At 37.2% G+C, this 24523-nt stretch overlaps 1 protein-coding gene across 1 annotated transcript in view; it reads right to left on the reverse strand.

Moving 5' to 3' along the window:
• Positions 1-3627: 3627 nt before the first annotated feature.
• Positions 3628-24523, reverse strand: part of TMEM144 (transmembrane protein 144) — a 30772-nt gene continuing 9876 nt past the window's right edge. The window contains exons 5-11 of the mRNA XM_021698897.2: positions 22218-22299; positions 20236-20312; positions 17895-18013; positions 15388-15507; positions 14195-14292; positions 10932-10985; positions 3628-3711 (exon numbers count right to left, since the gene is read on the reverse strand). Of these exons, the coding sequence (XP_021554572.1) occupies positions 3628-3711; positions 10932-10985; positions 14195-14292; positions 15388-15507; positions 17895-18013; positions 20236-20312; positions 22218-22299 (634 nt within the window). The remainder of the gene's footprint in view (positions 3712-10931; positions 10986-14194; positions 14293-15387; positions 15508-17894; positions 18014-20235; positions 20313-22217; positions 22300-24523) is intronic.

Genomic DNA, 24523 nt, shown 5'->3' on the forward strand with positions numbered 1-24523 from the left:
AATGTTTTATAGACCCTGGGAAAAAGAATTTTTAAGTAAAGTGCAAAAATTTAAAGCATTCCTTTCTTTAATTTTGTAATTCTTTACTGTGGAATAGCTCAGAATGTCACTTCTGTTTTAAAGAACAGAATTGATAACTGAGCAAGGAAACGTAATGTGGATTATAAAATTCTTGCTTTAATAAAAATTCCTTAAACAGTGAAAAAAAAAAAAGAAGTTTGGCCTCATTAACACACACACACACACACACAAATATAGCCTATTTTAATTGACTTTTAATCAACTTTAATGAGGTATAATTTGCATCCAATAAAATTCTCCCACTTAGGTGGACAGTGTTATGAGCAAAGATATACACTCATGTAATCACCACTACAACCTAGATACAGAACACTTCCAGCAACCCATAAAGTTCCCTATACTCTTTGTAGTTAACCCTCATGCCTCAGGCCACCATAATTTGTTTTCTGTCATTTTAGATTACTTTTGTCTATTTGGAGGAGGCTACATAATCAGGAACGACACATCCTACTGCAATGGAGGCTAGAAAAGTGAGTTTCTAGATTCTGTCTTTAGACGGTGGGACTTTTAAGTTGGAAAATTTCTCAACTTTGCCTTGATCTCTTTTATTTCTGTGTGCATGTGTGTGTGCATGCTTGCTTTGAAATTAAAAAGTACTAAAAAAATGAAGAGGAAAATAAAATACACCCATATTTTCCTTACTTAGTCTTACTTACTTACTTATTTATTTATTTTAAGATTTTATTTAGTTATTTGACAGAGAGAGAGGGAACACGAGCAGGGGGAGTGCGAGAGGGAGAAGCAGGCTTCTCGCTGAGCAGGGAGCCCGATGCGGGGCTCGATCCCAGGACCCGGATCATGACCTGAGCTGAAGGCAGACGCTTAATGACTGAGCCACCCAGGTGCCCCTAGTCTTAATTACTTTAACATTAGGCACATGTCCTGAGCTCTTTTGCTATTGACTCTTTAACACATATTAAAGAACAAATATATGAATTCATTGCTATAAAAATTAGAGTATTACAGATAATGCTCAAGTTTACATTGACCCCAGTGTTGCCGTTCTTATCTCATTCATCCTCACTAGAGTCAAATATCATTATGAGCTTTGTATATGTATTTTTCTAATTTTTTGCATATATAGGTATTTATAGAAAAAATATAAATTACTTTGATTCTTAAAAATTTACCTAAATGGTATCATACTGTGCACATGGTTCTACAATTTGCCTTTTTAACTCAATGTGTCCTTCAGCTCACCAATACTGATACATACAGGTCTAGTAGTTAGCAATTCTAAGAACAAATAAATGAATACAAGAGGAATACATGGAGATTTGGTAACTCCAGGGAAATGCTGTACTTAATAATTCCATAAAACTCATTAGGAATTTTGAGAAATTAGGAGTTTTTATTTTGATAATAAACAATTCCCATAATCTGGATGCCAGCCCAATGAGTTGGGCTACCACTTTCCTACTTAAGGTAGTACCTTCTCTATAAATAGAGACAGAAAGCCAATCAAGAAAAAGTTAAAACACAAGAATTTGACCATACTAGACAAGGAAAAACAAAGCCTCAAAACTTCTAGAGAGGGGCGACTGGGTGGCTCAGATGGTTAAGCGTCTGCCTTTGGCTCAGGTCATGGTCCCAGGGTCCTGGGATTGAGCCCCGCATCGGGCTCCCTGCTCGACGGGGAGCCTGCTTCTCCCTCTCCCTCTGCCTCTCCCCCTGCTCATGCTGTCTCTCTCTCTGTATCTCTGTGTCTCAAATGAATAATAATAAAAAAATCCCCATTAAAAAACAACAACAAAAAACTTCTAGAGAGACAGGTGTTAACTTCTTAAATTGAGCAAGGAAAGTGGAGATTTGGTAATCACCTGTTTAGACTAACCTCTACGTAATAAGTTTTCTGCATGGTAACCATTTTGAAAAGCTTGTTTTTTTCCCCCGCACACTACTCTTACCCCTTACTAACAATAAAAGCATTGTGTGGTAGCAGAAACTGTATAGTGGTAATAAGATTTTTTTTTTCATTTTTCTTCTGCAATTGCCTTACTTCACATTTAAAATTTTGCATATAAATTGGCATTCTCCACTACAGAATAATTAAACGCTATCAATATGAAATTTGAAAATATATTTAAGTTAGCAAAATAGCTTTTGTGTCATGTCAATTTATTTAAAGTTATCAACATAATAATATTTCAGGTTAAAATTAAAATGAGTTTTGGTAAGGTGTTACAAAGAATTCAATAATGAAATAGAGAATCCAGTATCATTACTTAAATTGCACTCAAATAGAGGAAAGAATAATAATTAGTTGTTTAAATGGGTTGGTGGTGAGGGCATAGCTCTTACAAAATATTCTCCAATCTATGACACATTTTCTTTCTCAAACAGTAGATAACAAGTATAGCTAAGAATTATACAATGTTTGCCAAGTGCCAGATACTCATGAACATGTTACAGATTTTAATTAATCTGAACCTTACAATAACATTATCATTATCATTATGTCCATTTTATAGATGAGGAATCTGATACAGGAGGCTCAGGAACTTCTTCAAAGTCATACAATGAAGATGAAACCCATTCGGGTTAGTGGTATTCTGTCTCTTTTGAATATATATATAAAAATAACATGTCCATTATTTTTTTTTCCCTAATGGAAACCACCAGTTAAAAGTGGAAGAAAACTTCCAGTTTAAAAAGGGATTTTAGAAAAGTGTATTTCAGAAAAAAAAATAATAAATTTTACATACAAAGAAGTGTTTGGTCCCTGCAAATTCTTACTCTAATAAGCTAGACCCTCACTATAGCAACTCTAGAATTTCCCCCAAGTTTGGAATCATACAGACATATATGTGTGTATTTACGTGTAACTGTATATGTCTGTATATGTATTATACACATATTCTCAATGGTTGGAAATTTTTGTTCTCTGAAGATGGATTTTATCTGGAGATAATCAAAAGCATTTTGAGCTAAGATGAGGGGGTGACGTAGAGTTGAGCAATATTAATTTGAAGTAAAAATAAGTTTGGGCAAAAAATGAAATGGCCTTTTTCATATTCAGTTACCGACTCTGATGTTTACTTTTTCTGGCCAAGGATCTAGATAGCTTTGGAATCTAATTCCATTATAAGGTAAGGTCTTCTCCCCATTTCTCTCCCCAACATTTTTCTGCCTCTCTTCATTAACGAGGGTAATATGTTGGAAACTTGGTAATATGTTGGAAACTTTCATATACACAAAATTCTTTGTGTAGATGAACTCCACACTGTTTTGCTGCTTATGCAACACCGAGCAATATTGTGGTAAAAGGAGCACTCTCAGCTGTAATACTGTAAGGTGGACATTTTCGTCACCCCGTAAAGTCCTACCATCATAGAGTTCATTAGAAGAATTTTACATTTTTATACTTGACTGAAACTTAGTTTTCCTTTATTCTCACATTTGTGGAAAAAAAAAATCATTTACCCAGTCCAAGACGGGTTGAGATCCATTTGCTGTAAGAAAATGAACTCTCTTCTCAGCATGATCACTCGGAGCCCTGCAGCAGGGTTCTCTTACCCACTGCTGCCATCTGCCAGTCTTGTATTGTTAGAGTTTAGAGAAAGCAGTGCATAATGCTCCACTCAAGATGATGAAAAATGCAAATATCATCAATAGGTAGTTTTGTAGACCCTGAATGATAAAAAAGGGTAAGTGTAATTAAGAAAATTTGAATCAAACATGCAGAAAGCACAGAATATCAAAATTGCTAGGGACCTTACTAAGCATCTGCTCCAGCCACCTGTATGCCTTTTGCTATCCCTCCAAGTAATCACCCAGATTCTCTTGACAACCCATTAGAACCTTCCTAATTCACCCACTCAGTAAATACATGTGGGCACCCACTTTGCATCAACATGCGCTGGGGTTAAAATGGTGAGCAAAATGTGCCCTTATTGAGATAATCATGTAACATGGGAGATAGAAGTTAATCATCACAGAAAAGAATGTTACAAAGCGAGAGGGGTGTTAATAAGTAAATGACCACTATTGTTTCTGAGGGGTGTTTCAAAGGAATCTTAGTGAGGCTGGTTTGGAGGGTGAGGAATTAAGCTTCTAACTGTAAGTACCAATTAATCGGGCAGGGAAACAAGTAGGGATTCCAGGTAGAAGGCATTTTATGTGCAAAGCTCTGTTGTAAGATGAAGTGTGATACTTGCCAGGGACTGAAAGGAAGTCAATGTGACCACAGCTCTGAGAGTTAAGTGGAGCAAAACCAGGTTGGAGGGCTATGGCCCGAGCTTATGGGGATCTCATAGGCCACGTAGACTTTGGGGTTTTATTTTTCCAGGTAATGGGAAGGCATTAAAGAAACAGGCAGCCAGATATGGTGAAAAGATGGGATTCACATTTCATAAAACCCACTCTTCTCTTGCAGATGGTGAACAGATTGGAGGGGTCCAGATGGATGCAAGGAGATAATGAAGGAGGCAACTACAGCCTTCCTGGGCACAGATGATAAGGTGCAGATGGAGAGACAGAGATGGATCTGAAGGGTGAGGAAGAAACAGAGAGACTAAATTTGTCTTGCCCAGCTACGGGTAGGTGCACTGGTCTTAAAGATGGGACACACCGACAACCATTTCCCAACGTAGCCAGTCCATCTTTGATTAACAAAGAAATATCTTATTTTTTTAAGATATATTATTTATTTTAGAGAGGGGGAAGGGGCAGAGGGAGAGAATCTCAAAAAGACTCCTCACTGAGTGCAGAGCTTGACCAACCACCAGGCTCCAACGCACAACCCTGAGATCATGACCTGAGCTAAAATTGAGAGTCGGACGCCTAACTGGCTAAGCTACTCAGGTGCCCCTAACAAAGAAGTACCTTTCTGTGTTAAGTAGAGAGATTTTATTTACTGTAAGTTCCTTTTTTAAAAAAATATTTATTTATTTGAGAGAGACAGAACGAGAAAAAAAGCACAAGCGGGAAGAGGGAGAGGGAGAAGCAGACTCCCCGCTGAGCAGGGAGCCTGATGTGGGGCTCAATCCCAGGACCCTGCGATTGTGACCTGAGCTGAAGGCAGACACTTAACCAACTGAGCCACCCAGGTGCCCCTATTTACTATAAGTTCTATCTATCTCCAGGGGTACAGATTGATTCTAATCTCTCTCCCACAAGATAAACCCTCAAACATTAAAAAGTAACTGTCTTATGTTCTTAAAGCTTTTTTTTTTTTTTTTTTTTTTTCTGGATCAGTATTTTAGCTCCTTTGACCATGTTTCATATGAAATACTTTGAAGCTCCCTGGCTGTTCCCATCTGAATGGTTGCCATGCTGTCTATGTCCCCCTTTAATTATAAGTCCTGATGCTCTAAGGCAAGGTTTGAACATCACAAAGTAAAACAGGACCAGTACCTCCCTAACTTTAGATATAAATTCTAAAACAACACTGAGATCTCCTGACAGTCAAATCATATAATATTATTTTTATCTCTCTTTTTTTTTAAAGATTTTATTTATTTATTTGAGAGAGAGAATGAGAGAGAGAGAGCATATGACAGGCGGGAGGGTCAGAGGGAGAAGCAGACCCCCTGCTGAGCAAGGAGCCCGATATGGGACTTGATCCCGGGACTCCAGGATCATGACTGAGCCGAAGGCAGTCGCTTAACCAACTGAGCCACCCAGGCGCCCGATAATATTATTTTTATCTCTTATTAAGATTAATGCCAATTAATACATAGTCCAAATTCCAAAAAGCATATATCCTTTCTTCAAATTCATAAAGAATTGGGAAGAACTGGATTAAATGACCTCTATTTGATGACCAGAGAGAGGTCTTTTTTTTTTTTTTAAAGATTTTACTTATTTATTTGACAGAGAGAAAGAAGAGCACAAGCAGAGGGAGTGGCAGAGGGAGAGGGAGAAGCAGGCTCTGCACTGAGCAGGGAACCCGATGCGGGACTCGATCCCAGGACCCTGAGATCATGACCTGAGCCGAAGGCAGACGCTTAACCATCTGAGCCACCCAGGCGCCCCAGAGAGAGGTCTTTTAAATTGGGCTGGGGCCAACTGAATTTTCTGATTCACTGTGAGGATCAATACTACCAGAAGTCACTCTATTACAAGTTCCACAAATGAAAGCACCACAAAGCTTTGCCAAGTACAGAGTAGCTTATTTACACACACACACACACACACACACACACACACACTCACTCACTCTCTCTCTCCTGTCAAGCTTTAAGGTTCCCTGACATCTTGTCAGTTTTAAATTCTACAACCTTTACCTAGATACCAGTACTGATGAAGAGTAGGCACTCAAATATTTGCTCAAAGAATGAATACAATCATGTGATTTCCAAATGTCCTTTGTGAATTAGACAATTGCTACAATGACTTAAATAAGACAATTATCAGCACTTTATGCAACCTAATTATGTGACTACTTTGCTGAGCTCTCTCCTTTATTGTCTATGTAGTCAGAAGAATGATGTTCTCAGAGAGAAGTATTTTTCCCCTCTGAGGTTAAGAATCTGTCCAAACTGCCTAGTCTCCTAAAGACAAAGACCGATTGTATTTGGGCAATAGCAACAGTTTCTCTTTGTCAAAGGTGAGTATTAACGCTTAGAAAGATCATGCTAGGGTGCCTGGGTGGCTCAGTTGGTTAAGCGACTGCCTTCGGCTCAGGTCATGATCCTGGAGTCCCGGGATGGAGTCCTGCATCAGGCTCCCTGCTCAGCGAGGAGCCTGCTTCTCCCTCTGACCCTCCCCCCTCTCATGTGCTCTCTCTCTCTTATTCTCTCTCTCAAATAAATAAAATCTTTAAAAAAAAAAAAAGAAAGATCATGCTAACATTCTTCCCAAAGCACAAAGTTTTTAACTTGGATCTTTAAAATAGCTACTAAGATAACAGATCATCTTATTTTTTATCTGGGAGTAGCTGCTGACTTACAAATTGTTGTGGTTGTAATTCCCTGCATTGGTATTTCTGTAGACATTGTGTCTAAAGTGTGTTTCTAAAGATAATAATGTACATTTAGCTTAAAATAGCTAAAAGTAAAATTCTAAAGCAAACTTCCCAAAGACGAACAGGTACCAGACGTAGAAGAGTATTGGAAGTGGAAAGCCTCCAACTGGTGCCCGGATGGCATTAAGACTAACTGAAATCATTAAACTCTTTAGCACAAAAAGCACTTGGCTCTCGGATTAAATTCTTATTGCTGTAGGTTGTAGACTTTCAAATATGTGTCTTCGAGTACTGCTTCAAGACGTAACTGATAGGACCTAAAAGTCGTAAAGATACGTGTTTTGCTTTTGTTTTCCTCTAGGGTCTTATCTTGTTTCTAAGAAAAATACTTTTTAAAAATTCTGACAAGGGGAGCCTGGGTGGCTCAGTTGGTTAAGCGTCTGCCTTTGGCTCAGGTCATGATCCCAGGGTCCTCGGATCGAGTGCGGCATCGGGCTCCCTGCTTGGTGGGGAGCCTGCTTCTCCCTCTGTCTGCCACTCCCCCTGTTAGTGGCCCCCCTTCTCACTCTCTTTCAAATAAATAAAATCTTAAAAAAAATTCTAATAGGATTTTGGCTTCAGGGTTTAGTTGATAGCTCTTTCTTAAACGAGTTGGCATGTGAAGCATTTAAAACTTGCCTTTAAACCGCCTGTGAAGAGGCAATTAGGCACCTGCACTGAATGATAAGTCTCACTGGATACTTCTTAAGTTTTGTTTGCAGACAGATTTGTAAATTGTTTCTTTTTAAGTCCAGAAGGTCAATAAAAGTCATTCTTTGCTTCCAGCTTGGTCTTCTCTCTATTTTTACATACATACTTGGCCAAACTTCAGAACTCACTCTCAAAATTCCAGATGGAACTCCACTGGAATTCTGTAGGAATCACACTGAATGTACTGGAAAACAACCGCCTACTAACATTGGTGAGTTGCTCCGTCAGGAATGTGGTGAGTTTCCCCATTTGTTCTGGTATTTTCTTATGTTCTATAGTAAACTTCTGTGGTAAAGTGAATGATTTTATAAATCTAGCAATTCCTTGTTGTTTATTTTCTTATATTTTATAATTTTTGTAGTTTTTAACAGCATTTATTTTCCTTTTTTTTTTTTTTAAGATTTATTTATTTATTTGAGAGAGAGAGAGCACGAGCAAGGGGAGGGGCAGAGGGAGAGGGAGACAGAATCCTCAAGCAGAGTGCAGAATCCCGGCCACTTAATGCAGAGCCCCACGTGGGGCTCCATCCCAGGACCCTGAGATCGTAACTTGAGCTGAAATCAAGAGCCAGACGCTTAACCGACTGAGCCATACAGGTAACCCTATTTTCCTCTTTTTAATTGGTTATTGGTGGCATATTAGAAAGCTACTGATTTTATATTTATCCTATATTTTGGCAGCTTACCAAATGACCTTATTGGATCTCAAGATTTTCAGCTGATACACTCAGATTTTTTTATTTTTTAATTTTTTTAAAGATTTTATTTATTTATTTTGACAGAGAGAGAGACACCGCGAGAGAACGAACACAAGCAGGGGGAGTGGGAGAGGGAGAAGCAGGCTTCCCGCGGAGCAGGGAGCCCGATGCGGGGCTCGATCCCAGGACCCTGGGATCATGATGTGAGCCGAAGGCAGATGCTTAACGAAGGAGCCACCCAGGCGCCCCTCACTTAGATTTTTAAAGAAGATAATGTTACATGCAAATGACAGTTTTCTCATTTTCTTTCCTACATCTATTTCTCTTTCTTAATTTTGTTTTACCACACTGGCTAGGATCTCCAGAAAATACTGAATAATAACAGTGATGGAGAAATCTCTTTCAACTTACAGAGAACTCCTTTTTTTCTTTTTTCTTTTATTGAGGGATAATTGAGAGAATTTTAGTTTTCACTTTAGCTATGTGTTTGCTATTGTTTTTTGATAGACTGCTTTCTCCTATTTGTAGCACTTCTAAGAGGTTTTCTCTTAATTAAAAACTGGTTTTTAGGGCACCTGGGTGGCTCAGTCAGTTAAGCATCTACCTTCAGCTCAGGTCATGATCCCAGGGTCCTGGGATGGAGTCCTGCATCGGTCTCCCTGTTCAGCGGGGAGTCTGCTTCTCCCCCTGCCTCTATCCCTCCCCCTTTGCTTGTGCTCTCTCTCTCAAATAAAAAAAAAAAAAAACTGGTTTTTAATTTCAGCACATGTCTTTTGAATATATATTATCACATAGTTTTTCTCTGATTACCTAATATTATATAACCCTGATTAATTTGCATATTATGAACTTTCCTGGCACTCCTGAATTAAGCCCTACATGGTCATGGCTTATTATTTAAAAAAAATTCTTCTCTATTTGATCTTAGCTATCTTTTTAAAGGTGTCTTTTAAAAAAAGCTTTCTTTGAATGCCTTTTAGTATCATTTTAGAGGACTCAGGAATTACCACTAGGCTCAATGGCTAGGGGTTCTCTCTCTCAAGTTCTTATAACTAGGGAAGAGGGTTTTTAAGTTCGTATCATTATTAAAGTAGTAGTGACTAAAATAATTTTCCAGATCCTTTACATTAAATCTATTCTTCATTTGTGCTTCTTTTTACCTCTAACTGCAAATAAGCTATGCTCACTTGTGATTTTCTAAGGCTTCAGGATGTTATACTGGATAATAAATACCCAATTCTTAAATAGCAATCATTATCCTTTAGGAGGGAGATGAAATATTTGCAAAGAGATTACGGCATGCTTTAGACATAGAATTATTTTTTGTGGAAAGCAACCCTGACTAAAATAAATGAGAAATGTGTATGGAAGCAATTTCAGTTGTCTTGGGTATTTTAAAAAGTACAAAAATTAAGATCTTGGTGCATATCTCCTAAACAAATTTATTATTTTTTAAACTTGAGAATCCAGTATTATCAAATTATGGCTTTCTAAATCAAAACATTTCACTTAGAATAAATAAAATGATATTTTAAATCTAAAATTGGATAATCATTTTAAGGATTATCCAAGTACACAGTTTGCTTTTTGGTTGCCAGAGATTAGGAACATCAGATCTTTTTAGAACCAGGAATTATTTGTTATTGCAGCTGCATCTGAAGACAGCAAGTATTAAATCTATGATACCTTGACAGAGTGTCTTTGATTTATGTATATTTTTAGTAAAAACTATTACAAAATACTATTCACATATATTCCTCAAATAAAGGTAAATAGGAAAAATTCTAAAACAATTAAAAAGTGTTTTAAAAATATTTTGTTTTTAAGCAATCTCTATACCCAACCTAGAACTCACAACCCCGAGATCAAGAGTCCCACGCTCAGCCAGGTGCCCCTAAAACATGTTTTTTAATGAAAAAACACACACACATCCTACAGCTATTTAATAAATGCAGTTTTAAATCACTATCATTTACACTTGAAAGGGAAGTGGTAGTAGTCACCTGCTACCATACTTTTTTCCTATAAAATTGCTGGTTTGATGTGGAGGCCTTTGGGAGGCATAAGAACCGACAGAAAAATCTATTCTCAAATTCCATTTGCCTCAGGGATATTTTAATCTTTAGGATAAAAAAGTCTTCCATCTTGTTTATCTATCATATTTTACATTAAATAAAATTTCCCTCTATCATATTTTAGTGGATTATGTAACCAAAATCCCTTAAGGGAAAAAAAAGTCAACTAAAGCATTTTCCCACTGGGGGCTGGGGTGGAGAGAAACATGTTTCATAATAATTATCATATCTTTAGTATTTTCTTTCCTTGTTAGGGATGATAACATTTTGAACATCTGAGTTTGTCAAATCCATTCATGTGTTTTCTGCCCTGGGCTTAGGGGTCACATACAGTTTTCAGAAAATGACACAAACATAGTATGAAATACCTTTCTTACCTGGCTCTATACCTGTTTTCTAAATCGCCCTTTCTTGTACATACCTGTATTTCCTTAAACACGAAGACACCCCACATTGCAGCTATAAATCCTGGGCCCTTGAATAAAAAAAAAAAAACAACTATTAAATTGGTTATTTTTTCTGTGACTTGTACTCTACATAAATATAGTATATTGGAGAGCTGCCCTAATTCTTTCACTGAATAACCTTCTACTGTAAAAACAGTATAACAGTATTGTCAGGGAAAACTATTCATAATCTCAACCCTAACTCAACATTAAACTAAGGTAGCACTTGGTAAAAAATGAGGATTTTTTGTTTCTTTATGATTTTCATATTTATTACATTGACGATGCTATACTATTATGTGATCTACTTTAATAAATGTGATCTACTTATAATAAAATTTTAATAAGCAAGTGGTTTATTTTTTTCTAATGAACTTAGGATACTAGAAATGGGATTAATAGGAGGAAGTGTAAGAATAATTTTTTTTTTTAAGATTTTATTTATTGAGAGAGAGAGAGAGCGTGCACAAGCAGGGGGAGCTGCAGAGGGAGAGGGAGAAGTGGAATCCTGGCCAAGCAGGGAACCTGGAGCAGGGCTTGACCCCAAAACTCTGGGATCATGACTTGAACTGAAGGCAGACGCTTAACCGACTGAGCCACCCAGGCGCCCTGAAAGTGTGGTAATAATTTATAACTTTTTTCAGCATGAGGCAATCTCAAGATGAACTATGTCTAACATTAAACTTCAATGGATGCTAACGACAGTATTATAGGAAGATAGAAAAGCCATGTAAGGAAAAATAAACAATAGGTTTATTCAGACAGGAATGAAATAATCTAGGAAAGGGAAATGAGAAGAAATGAGGTGGAAAGAAAGGATGATTTTGTAGTTTGAAACTTGAAGCTATTTAAGTTTATTAACATTTTTTAGCTGAGAAGGAAAAAAATTGGAATTTGGATTAATCATGGTGTTTGTGGAGAAGGTGTATTGTATCAGCATTTTTATGATTCCTTTTCAAGCCCTGCACAAACTCTGGAGGAGTTTCTCATAAACAGTTCCAACATGTTTTTTCCCCTCCACTACTCCAACTGTCTACATGACTGTCAACAAAGTTTGACTCCACTCCAGGCATGTAAGCAAAGCAATAAAAATATATTACTCTCTGTTTATCAGTGTCTGGAAAACTCAACATCAAAAGCGCCAGAGAAATAGGTCAAAGGAACTGTCTTTTATCAATGACGTAACGTCCTAAGCCTCAAAATCCAAACCAAACAAGAAGCATCTGGGTCCTTTAGGCAATTCCACACTGACATTGGACAGGATGAAAGGAAACAGCAGAAAAAGGGGATATAATATTAATGTTATCAGGCCAATCACTCAAGAATTTTATCCTCTCTAATCTGGAAATTTATTTCCCTTCAGAGAACATGATAGAAGACAATGCCAAAAGGTATCACTGACCTTTGAGGCTTTTGGCTGATGATTTCCTAAATATTAGTTTAGACATGGTTTAAGGGTTATTGCCAGGAGTAATGTGGTTATAGGAAGTGGTGCTTTGCCAAAAGTAATGCAAGCATAAGTCAAAGTGTGTACATACTCTTTGATTCAGGCACCGGAGAGCCAAATAGGAAGGACATCTTAGATAAGAGACATAGCTGTTTTGGCAATTGGGATTGCATATTTTCCTTTCGTAAAGTGAATATAAATTACATATTTGTAAATCAGCCTTTGAAAACAAGGTGAGCCTGAGCTATGCTGAGAAGCTGAACCTCTGGATAAAATGATTCAGCTTTTAGATTTATCAGTGAAGACATGGAGCAGAGTCAAGCCCTTGCTCCTGCTACATGGGTTTTTTCTTCAGTTTTCTTTTCTTCCCTCCCTCCCCGCTCTCTTTCCCTCCTCTCCCCTTCTCTTTTTCCTCCCTCCCTTCCTCCCTTCCATCCTTCCCTGCTCTCTTTCTCTTTCCTTTTTAATTAAATGTTATTTGCTAATAAACTATAGATGCTGCTTTCAAGGATTTCACAGTCTAGTTACCAGTGGGTATATAACAGTGGAAATATAGGTACCTGGGAAGAACAGTGCTACTAGAATTTTTTTTATAAAACTGCTCTTTTGGTAAAATAAAATTGATCATATTTATAATTGTTGAAGCTGGGTGATGGGTATGTTTGAAGTTTTCCATGAAAAAAGTTAATGTTAAAAAAAATCCAGTTCTTCCAAGAAATAAAGATGAATGTAAGATCCTTGAGGAAAAGACTGAATCTTTTCTGTATGTGGAAAAGGTTGTTTTTGACTAGAGTAACAAAGGTGACACCAAGCAAGAATCTAGTAGCAATTTTGCCCAATTCCCTCAAGTCCCAGAAACACCTGTTTTTCCCAGGTAAAAATCCCCCAAGCACCAGAGGAAGCTGTACCTGGTGGGTGAGAAGACTTTGCTTATATCACAGTGGTTCAAGAATAATCCTTCTGACAGGCAAGTTTCCAAGAGCCATAGTGATTACTCCCATCGACCGTCTGCCCATACCTCACCTACCTCAGCAATTTATTCCCACGGAATTAAGATTTAATGTTTTATCCTAAGTCTTTACCATAATTTAATACAAGAAACAGTGACAGAAAAACCAAATCTCTGTCTACTGTAATTTTTTTTGAGGAATATTATTTATTGTTACTCAGTGTCCCCTGTAAAAGGCCCCATATGATACATTCTATTAAGAATGCAGTACTAGAAAATAACTGGTCTCTTCTGAGGAAATAATATGTTACCAGTTACAAAGAATTAGCTAGCCCATTGTATTACTCCCTTTTGTAAGTACAAAGCAAAACTTAAGGTTTAATCACATAACTTATCCAGAGACAATAGTTTGCTTTAGGACTTCCTGAAAGCCTTTAAAAATACCAAAGTACCATATGAGGAGTCTGAAGTACTTTCTGTCTCACAAGGTTGTCAGAATATACTCAAAAGCATTTTTAATTTGTAAATGTTCTACAGAGATAAGTATGTTATAAACAGCAAATTACAATGTATCCAAAATGACATTAGGTAAAATGACCAGACAAAAACTGCAAGGATATCAAAGATGAACAGACCTGCTTAAACGAGGCTAGTGATGTTCCCTTAGCAATCAGGGACATGAGGTGAGAGGATGTTGGTGAAGCTACATGAATCTGTTACACAAATTGTACTCCTAAAAAATCGCACTCCATGACAGTCCCCAGTGATTCACTAAGAATGCTTCAGAAAAATCAGATTTACATTTGAAAAACAAAAATTTGGAAAAACATTCAGCTACTTACAGCAGTGATTATTGGAAAACTGACCACAGCACTGAGAGCATGATTAGCTATGAACCAACAGCAGGTGGCTATTGCCCAAAGAACTCCTGACAGGAATCCTGAAACACACGCAAACAGCGGACACTTACAACTCACGTTCCTCTCCTGAAAAATCCACACTCCAAATAAAGTGGGAATATTAAAGTGCTCATATCAATGCATTCCCATCGACATATTTGGCCAACATCGTTTTATGATCATTTTGGAAACCAAGTCATTTTTTTTGTTCTTGACTCCTGTGGGTATAATTATCAAACTTTTCATTTTATTGACATTAAATAAAATACCCAAAGTTGTAGGTGACGTAAAGATTGGGTAGTGGAGAGGGACCTAGGGAAGATACTGGATCTGGGCATGCTCTGTGAACACCATTTACTTTAAACTTTCAACATAAAAATATGTGAAATTCAGAATAGTGCTTATAGCTAAGGGGAAAAAAAAAAAAAAAAAAACAACTCCTAGAATTTGAATGAAAATACCAGATAAAATTTTCAGGATACTTTAGCTAGGTGTTCGATAAATACCCTATCATTTTTTATAATGGTATAAAGGGGCATACTTTGACCTAAATGAATCAGGTATTCAAAATGAATCTCTGATATATGCTTTATTTTGTTCTTAAAAATTTTTTACTTGTGGACTTATATTCCAAGTTGCTTTATGGCAAACTCCTAAATAAGTGAGAAATTATATGTATTTTTCACCACCAGTGCCGAATGGATTAAGTCCAAAGCATGTGCATTTATCATATACCCTTTTCAAACTCTAAAACAATTTCTCCTTATTTTCCAGAGAAAATGTTTGTTTACCTAAGTAACTACAAAGTTCTATTGACTCTGACTTTTAATAAGCATCCTTAGATAATGAAGAAGAAATAATAAAGTCTGATGGTCAATATACAATGTATTTTGGCACAGGAAATCATCTTAGATTCACTGTTCAAGTTTCAGGTTCTGTAATGACTGGCATTTCATATCAAGTTTCATGGATTTTAAATCTTTCATATTTAGTGGTGAGTTGGGCCAAAGCAATAGGGAATGAACATACACACAGACACAGAGGATGGCTTGGTTTCCAGAAGATGATTATTCAAGCTAAGTGAGTAGACAATACCTTCACAGAGTAAGAAGATTTTCTGTAGTAAATATTCTTACCTGGCAAGACTGCTTCAGGGTATAACTTAAGGTTATTTTTCATGGCTATACAGTAGGCCAGAAAATAGACTGTGCTTGTAAAAAAGATGCCACTGAAGTGTGCAAAAACGTAGTCTAAATCTGAAAATACAGATCATAAAACTCTCAAATGTATCCTTTTATTCATTTCAAATATATTTAGGTTCTAAAAATAAAACAAACTCACCAAAATTAATCTTAAAAGTAAAGGAACCATTATATTTTATCATCCTAGTTTTCTACATGCTGTTTATACAGACTTTTAATTAACATTTAAAACTTAGAAATATTAAGTAGTAAATTAGTTACCATAATCAGATCTAAAAGGCTGGTTTTTCTGATTATCTTGGAAAAATAAATAAGAAACTAAGTATTATGTGAATATGATCTTGTTTTTAAGAATAGGCTTCAGAATTAATTTTACTAATGGCAATTGTAGCAAATCTCCAAGTAGACTGTAGTGGGGATGATGTGAAAAATATGGGGGAGTGCTGATTTTATGTGGAGACCAGCATCTCTGTTGCAGATGACAGCTACATGGAAGGATATTCAGGAAGTTATCTCAAAGAGGGCTTTATTTAGTTGTTTACTATAGGCCTCATTACATGGGGGGAGTTAACGACACATGATGATGGTCCGATATCTGAGAAACCCCAACCCCACCGACTGTTTATACAGGTCGTCCTTTAGTCATACAGATGGGTATCCCACAGGTTCTTGGCTGGGAAGGTCACATTGGACTCAGTGTTTCTCTCAACTAAAATTTTGACAAAGGTGAGTGTGGTCATGTTTAAGGAGAAAAGCTTGAAGGTCAACGAGTGTGTCTATTCTTCTAAAAATCTTAAACCCTACTTCTGGATCATATAAGAGCAACACATGTACGAACTACCACAAGGGACAGCACAGCATAGTTAATAAAAGCACAGACCATCTGGTGGGATCTGCAATCCACTACTTGCTAACTTTGAGATTGGGCCAATTACCTGATCTCCCACAGTCTTAATTTTCTCAACTGTAAAACAAGAATGATAATGGTATCTAACTAATAAGGTTGCTATGAAGGTCAACTGAGTTATTACTGAAATGTGCTTAGAATAGTGTCTAGCACAGGGCATGTAATACTTATGTGTTTGTTAAATAAACGAAATAAAAAACTGCATCTCCCTATAATTATTTTTTAATAAAGTGGAATAAAATGTGTTCCTATTAGATGGCATTAAAGTTGTCATAAGAAAGGTCCCTAAGAATTGATTGTACTATTTATGTGAAGAGATTGCTGGCATTATTTATTATAGCCCAGGACCAAGAACAACCGTACTCCTGGATGATTAGTTCTTTTTATCTTGTGTTCACTGAATTGTGGGACTGATTTGATTTCCCTTGTGCCTATAAGAAATCTTAGAGCCAAATTTATGGCTCATTTCTAGCAAGTGTACAAATATGTTATAATTTTTAGACTCATTCCTGGTTCCATTTTATTTTTTCACTCTTGTTTTTCCTTGTCTTTTAATTTATCCTATGTTATTCTGTTTTTATTGGTTCTTATCCTTTACAGAGGAAAACAATAAAAACACAAAAAGTATTTGTAGAAAATCTTTAAAAAAAGGTAGAAGTTAGTAAAAGGTTTGAATGCTAATTGGACTGAATATAAAAAGGGAGGAAGAAACAATGGTGTCTATGCAGTCTATCCACTCAAAGTCTTTCAAATCCCAGTTTTGTCATCAATCTCTCCCTCATGACTTCTGCCTTCCAAATTTCTCCCTTATCGGAACGTAGGTCACATTAATTTTCTGTATCATCCAATTTAGAACTTTATTACCTATGATCTCATTCTTTTATGAGTTCATGGGTGGAAGCCATGCTTCAACAAAATGATAGGACCCCTGAAGTAGACCCTCTTTCATCTCCTGATGAGCCTGTACAAGGGCGATTGCACGGAGTGTTGAGTTTATACCAGATAGACTCAATCTATCACTAGAAACTGAGATAATCTGGGAGCATTATGTTGGGCTTTTCAATGCAGTACTCTATGCTTTAAAAACAATATCCTCTGACTAGGCTATACTTTGACCTTTAGGAAGGTTATACTTTGACCTTTACTTGATTTGACAGTGATATGTATTGCACTTTAGCTTTTTTTAAAAGAGCAGAAGAATACATATTTTCTCAGAGATTATCTAACTGGAAAATAATCTCCAAATCTTACTGTAAAGCCAGGAACTATGTGTTCAAATCTAAGTAGGCTATATAAACCCTGACTAGAATAAAGTTGATTATATTTGTATTTTGATGATCATATGAAAAGACTCAAACGGTCCTTTATTACTTTTAGTCTTCAGTGGTTTTCTAATTCACCACTTACAATGAAAAATAAGATCAAATCTATGTACCAGGATTTACTGTGATCACATTCCTTTTCTTTTTATATTCTTAAGTAGAAAAACAGGTATTGAATTTATTTATAAAGTAAAATAATGTTTTACTCTTACCATACTGGCTTGCCCCTGCGTATACGCTGTCATTTTTTTTGCTGTGGTCCTTGATATAAATGATGGGCACAAATGTAGACCCATAGAGTATTCCAGATATCACTGCAAGACTGCAGCCCCTTAAAAAACAAATATATCACTGTTAATCTTGGCCCACAGCAATATTTCTGACAAACACACAAATGGAATCATAGCTTAAGCATGCTTCAAAGTGTAAATCACAGGCAGTTATGAGGAAATCACACATCTGTCTCAAGCTCTGTGACTGTCAAAAGTGAAAGAAATACCCTGCAGGGTCAGAGTGGCATCAGAACTAAAAGTGCAACTTTTGCCCCCTACTGCCTAGTTTTGGAAGTATACGACTTACAGAAATTATAATGGATTATCATTATGAATTGTCATTACATAGATGTGACTATTGCTATCATTATACTGTCGGCATAATAGACTTGGCTCCCTAAATATGAACTATTTGTGGAGGGACACCATGTCCTTTGCTCCTTTTTTAAACACTCAGTAATATCCAGCACAGGGCTAGGAGAGACAAAGTACTAAATGCATGCTTGTTCAAAACAACTATCGAAATCCCTGGACTTGCCTATGCCTTCATTGACTAGGGTGTGGTCAAGAAGTGCTGACTTAAGGGCGCCTGGGTGGCTCAGTTGGTTAAGCGACTGCCTTCGGCTCAGGTCATGATCCTGGAGTCCCGGGATCGAGTCCCGCATCGGGCTCCCTGCTCGGCAGGGAGTCTGCTTCTCCCTCTGGCCCTCCCCCCTCTCATGCTCTCTCTATCTCATTCTCTCTCTCAAATAAATAAATAAATAAAATCTTTAAAAAAAAAAAAAAAAAAAAAAGAAAAAGAAAAAAAAAGAAGTGCTGACTTAATTAATTTGGATATTTCAGGTAAAACACTTCCTATTGTAAAAAGAAAATATTTTGTCTTAAGCACTAGAGTCAAGGTGACTCCTCAGACTTTGCATGAGGTAAGTGTTCCCAATAATTTTGGGGAGAGATGATTAATATTTTGGAACAGTCCCTTTAACTTAATACAAAGGGCAATGGCATGAAACAGGAAAGAGTTTTAGGCAAAAACCAACAAAAAAACCCCAAACAGGGACGCCTGGGTGGCTCAGTCAGTTAAGTGACTCCCTTCAGCTCAGGTCATGATCCCAGGGTCTTGGGATCGAGTTCCACATCGGGCCCCCTGCTCAGTGGGGAGTCTGCCTCTTCCTCTGCCTACCACTCCCCCTGCTTGTACTTTCTCTCTCTCTCTGACAAATAAATAAATAAAATCTTTAACATAAAACAAACAAAATTTCTTTCCAAGCTTAAAAATAAATTCTTAAAGTCTATTTTAATAGGAACTCACAAGGCCAACCTGGCAATCAGCTCTATCCACAATGGAAATCCCTGTGTCATGGGGAAGAACGGACTCCATCGTCCTGAAAGGGGTGTCCCAGACACAGACCGACCAATAGACCAGGTCTGGCTAATCATGAGACAATCAAAAATGTTTTTCTTAACAAATATTCCCTTAGAAGGGAGAAGCTTTGTGAAAAAAAAATTTTTTTTTTGAGAGATCTGTTTTACTCTGAAGCAAAAACAGCAACATATTTATCTTCCAAAGCTTGTTTGTGAGCTCAATCTTTCATTCAATTGACTCAAATATTTATTGAACATTTATTATGCACCAGGCACAGCCTCTTTCCCACTGTGAGGTTAGTGTATATACTAACAGAGGAAATGCTTTATATTCTTGAAGTGCTTATGTGTGTCACAACATAAAAGTCCCAAACAGTCATGAAGTGTAAAATGCAATCTATCCACTTACATATTATCATATTTCTCTGCTAATCCAAAAACATCCCACAAGAACCTTGAAAATATAAGGACTGCTGGTGAGCCAAACTCTCTCAGTCTCTATGACAGTAAGGGGTATAACTACATGGACCCAAAATATTCTACTATATTTGAAAATGAATATCTTGAGATTATAAAATTGTCTAACACATGAATGTACGGACTTCCAGTGGAGGTCATTATATGCTGTGGCCGGTATTACCGCTTTTACTTCAGGATCAAAAGTGTTGCAAAATGATGCTTTTGTCAGCTACTTATTGGCTAGAGATACTGGAGTGACTTAGAAATTTCTGGAAACACTGAGATCGCGGACCTCTGTACCTAAAAATCCAGCAGGGCACAAGAAAGTCTGTCCACCATGGAACTATGAGAGTCAAAGCTTATGTTACCATTTGCTTCTTGCACTTAGATGAGTATCACTTCACTCCGGTAATCCTTGCTTTAACCAAATATGAAAGAGAATAACAGAACCTCTTCTTACACTGTGCGCTGTTGTACTGTGGAAAGTTTATCCACCCAGGAATAATCAGGGCAGGAATCTTGAGTGTTGTTGATCACCTATTGAAAATATCGGCACAAACCAAGACAAAAACAGCATTCAGTTGATAATGACCATGGTGACAAGAAGATTTTCCATGTTTTTCTCTTCTTTCTCAAACATACTTTAAAATATGAGCACATGACACTATGCAATCTGATTCTGTGCATATCTCCGACTCAAATGTTTCGGATTCTATTCCTCTTCCATTCAGAAAAGTTTGGCAGTTGGCAACTTCTCTGTTTAAATTTTTTCAGTTTAATATATGGCTATTTTGATACACCTATCAAAAGTAACAGAAGTTAACAATGCTCGTGTTTCATCTGCATATTTTAATAATCTGTAAAAAAAATTAGAACCAAGGAAAACTCAGACTCTTCTATGGAATACTTAAGATTGATAGGTACTTTTTAAATTTAGTTTTCTTTAACTGAATTAGTTAATAAAACATTTCGAGCCATGGTTCATGATTAGGTTAATATTCTTTTTTTAGGTTGATATTCTAAGTCAGGAAAAATTATAAGCCAATTTATATTTCTAATATTGAATGTAATCATCTTTGTCTTTTAGCTGAAATTTCTTTAACGTGATACTCCTAATGCCTTTGTAAGAGATAAGAAACTAGATTTGAATTCTTTGTCATGTGTTAAGTCAAGTTTAGCAATAATGCTTTCTTTCAATGACGAGGAGCTCATAATGTATGGTTGCATAATACCCAGTCATGCTGTTTATGTATCTTTACACTTGGTTTGCTTATATCCTTCCAACGTGCCTAGAAAAATCCAAGGCGGTTAACCTATTATGTATCTTTTTCCGAGTTGCATTTTTCTTTTTCTCTCCCTTGTATGAAGGGTGGTTGGTCAGGAGGTATCTGAATCCCTGGGGGAGGCAAGGAATATTGGACATGTTCACTCTGTCCCAATTCCTCCATTCTCTCTCTGCAACATTTTCTGGATTAGAGATGTCTATGGGTTAATAAATCTCTTTTCTCTTATCCTTAAGCTAATTATTAACTTTAGTGTCAATTTAACTAAGGTTTCAGTCACTTTATTTGACAAGGGTTTTGAGAGGGGAAGAAAAAAGGGAGAAGAAAAGGTTAGTTTTGAAGTAAGGAGTAGAAGCAGCACCTTCCGGGGAGGCAATGTGTCTGTCTGTCGGGGTGTAGGGCTCTGATTGCCCAGGGCAGCTGGATAGCACTGGGCCCACAGCAGATAGAAGAGAGACTTGAAACAGGAAGGACTGGAGTCTGGGCTCCTGGCCATGGGAGCTGGCCCTGAAATCACTTTTGTATATATAGCCACTGGGCCTTGTGCTTTGTCAGATCTCTTATAGGTTTTCCCTGTTTAATCTAGATTTGCTACGCCAGACTAATTAAGGTTCTTCAAGGTCAAACAGCAACTTCCTACATATTTCTTGTCTTTACCTTTGAGTGGAACAGGATGTGGCAAAAGAGAAAAAGGAAAAAACTCTAAGTCCTACTCCTCCTTTCATATGATTTGATTCTTCCTTTCATTGGCTGCCTCTGAGCTATTCCCCACTGCTCTTCCCAGGCCTACTTTAAGACCTGCCTCCTCCCTATTTCTAAAGTAACTTTCATATTCCTCTTCAGTACTTAGGATCCTCCCATTGCAAAAATCCTTAAGCCATTCCAAAATATGGGGTTGTATATACATCTTCTAGTTGGGATCTACCATTAATAGATATAAATAGACCTTTGCGTTTGCTGAGAAGCTTTTCTGTGGCAGTCTTGACTGGTTGCTATGTAGACCTAACTATAATAAATATGCAAACATATTGTCGATGGCCCTGAATGAAAAAAGAAAAAAAAAGAAAGAACTACCTTCTCATCTGTATTTCAAATCTATGCATTTTCCTTTTATCTTAATTTTATGTTTCAACCACATTGTTTCTGATACTCTACTCACATGATCCGTCATTAATGGCGTGGTGTCCACAGAACACGTGCTATTTGGTATTTCACTTTTGATGAACAAAAATATGAAAGCACTGTAAAGAAAATAAATTTTAGTGATGTTTTTCAGAACCCTGGTTCATAGCAAGCTGCCTGAATTTTGTGAGAAAACAGAGCTTAAATCCAGTCCTAATGCTACGGCGATTACTGTCACACTGACTCTTCAGGGACCACTGAGGTGAGTAGAGAACTGTACAACCCCCACGGAGGAGACGCTGGGGCCTGAGAACACTGCTACACCCACACTCAGATGACCCACTCTTCATGGTCACACAATGGAATGCTACACAGATACAAAAAAAAGAAATGAGGACACCCTCTGTGCTCTGCTATGGAAAGATCTTCAGAGTATATTTTAAGAGATAAAGACACATGCATGAGCCTGATGACGTTTCCCCCTTTGACATTCTCACATAATGCATTGTCTATTCATGTCCAGTACCTTTGTAACAAATGCTTCGCTTACCATTGACTTTTGAACCATGCAAATAGGTTAAAATGTGTTAAAATATTAAATTAACTTAAGGAAACTAACAACTCTGGTAGTATGCCTCTGACATTCCTTTTTAAAAACATGTTTGCATGGTTCAAAAGTTAAAGCAATGTAAGTTTTCAAAATACAGAGGAGGCTGAAATAGCGTAGGTAGCGAAGTGCAGACGAGTGCTTATAATGTGTGATTTTTTTGAATACAAATTTAAAATTTCTTAGCTCCCTTAGTTCAGTCTCTTACTTGCTTTAAAAACTTGTATGGTTCCATATTCCCTTCTATAGCAAATTTAACTATCCTTTTTGAGTTTTATTACCCCCTGCATTATGTTCCCCATAACCTGCTCCACATAATTCTCTACAGGGACTTTCGTCTCTGACCTATCCCTGCTCCGACCTCTTCTTCGCTGCCATCTTCCACAACCACCTGCTCTTGCTTGTTTCTCTTTCTTAGCTGAACACAGCATATACTCCCCTCTTCTTATCCAAGCTAAAGAAGAACTGAAGTGCTGAGTGTGACAAGAAACCTCCCCCCTCCCAGCTCAGTCCTCACTGACTCTTCCTCTTCTCTGAATTCCCACACCACTAAGAATAGTCATCTCATAACCCAGACCATTTGCCACAAGTCCTTGGAAACTTTTTTCTCTACAGATTTTCTAATTCAATGGAAGATAAGATCTTCTTCAAGGTCCTCAAAGTGCTTAACACTCTGTAAAAATGAATGCATAAAACCTAATTATTTTTTTAAGATTTTATTTATTTGAGAGCAAGAGAGACAGATAGTGACAGATAGCGAGAGAAAGAGAGAGCACGAGTGGGGAAGAGGGAGAAGCACCACTGAGCAGGGAACCCGATGTGGGGCTCGATCCCAGGACCCTGGGATCATGACCTGAGCTGAAGGCAGTCACTTAACCGACTGAGCCACCCAGGCACCCCAATAAAACCTAACTAAATGTGTGTATCTTAGTTAAATGTGTGCTTACATACATGCTAATTTGCAAAGCTATTATTAGACATCTCAATTGCATTTTCTTCTCAAAATTACCATGAAAGCCCTCAACCCTGTATAGACCAGTGTGTTTTCCTAATAACGATACAGGATGGTATGTTAGAAATATTTGAAGGGTACCAATGAGAAAGCGTTTGAGTGTTTCTTCAAATGACTGTAGGACCCTCCTGCAAATCACTTAGCCTCTCTGAGCCTCAACTTTTTCCATCTAAAGAAATGGGGATGTGCCCACTTTACCGAGCTGTGATGAGAATTAAATAATAATGCATGCACAATTCTTAGTGTACTTTTGGGAACTGGTAAAATCTCAAAACATGTTAGGAAATAAAGAGCCTATTGGATGGGAGAGGGGGTTTTGAGCATGAGAAAAAAAAATCAGGGCTAAGAAATCAGTGGTTTTGAGCTTGTGTGGCTAGTGCTTGTCACAAAATAGGTTAAGTCAGCCCAGTTAGGTCAAGAGGGGGTACAGGGCACTAAGTTAGGACAAGGTAATGAAATTTATCTTATGTGTATGAACATAAGACCAAATAGATCACAAGGTCTTTTGGGCTGTAGACTTACAGAACTTGGTACAGTGTGTCAGACACAAAGGTCCATGATAAAGTCTATGAATATTGTCAAAAGCATGGAAAGTTTTTAAAAAATCAATCTGTTATACCCAGGAGTGCTTCTCTACATTTTTGACCTTTCCAGTTTCCCTTAGATTTGTAACCTTATACATCTTACAATTAGTAGAAATTCTGTGTATGTGTTTACCCAGACA

Source organism: Neomonachus schauinslandi, chromosome 2 (genome assembly GCF_002201575.2).
Source record: "Neomonachus schauinslandi chromosome 2, ASM220157v2, whole genome shotgun sequence".
NCBI lineage: Eukaryota > Metazoa > Chordata > Mammalia > Carnivora > Phocidae > Neomonachus > Neomonachus schauinslandi.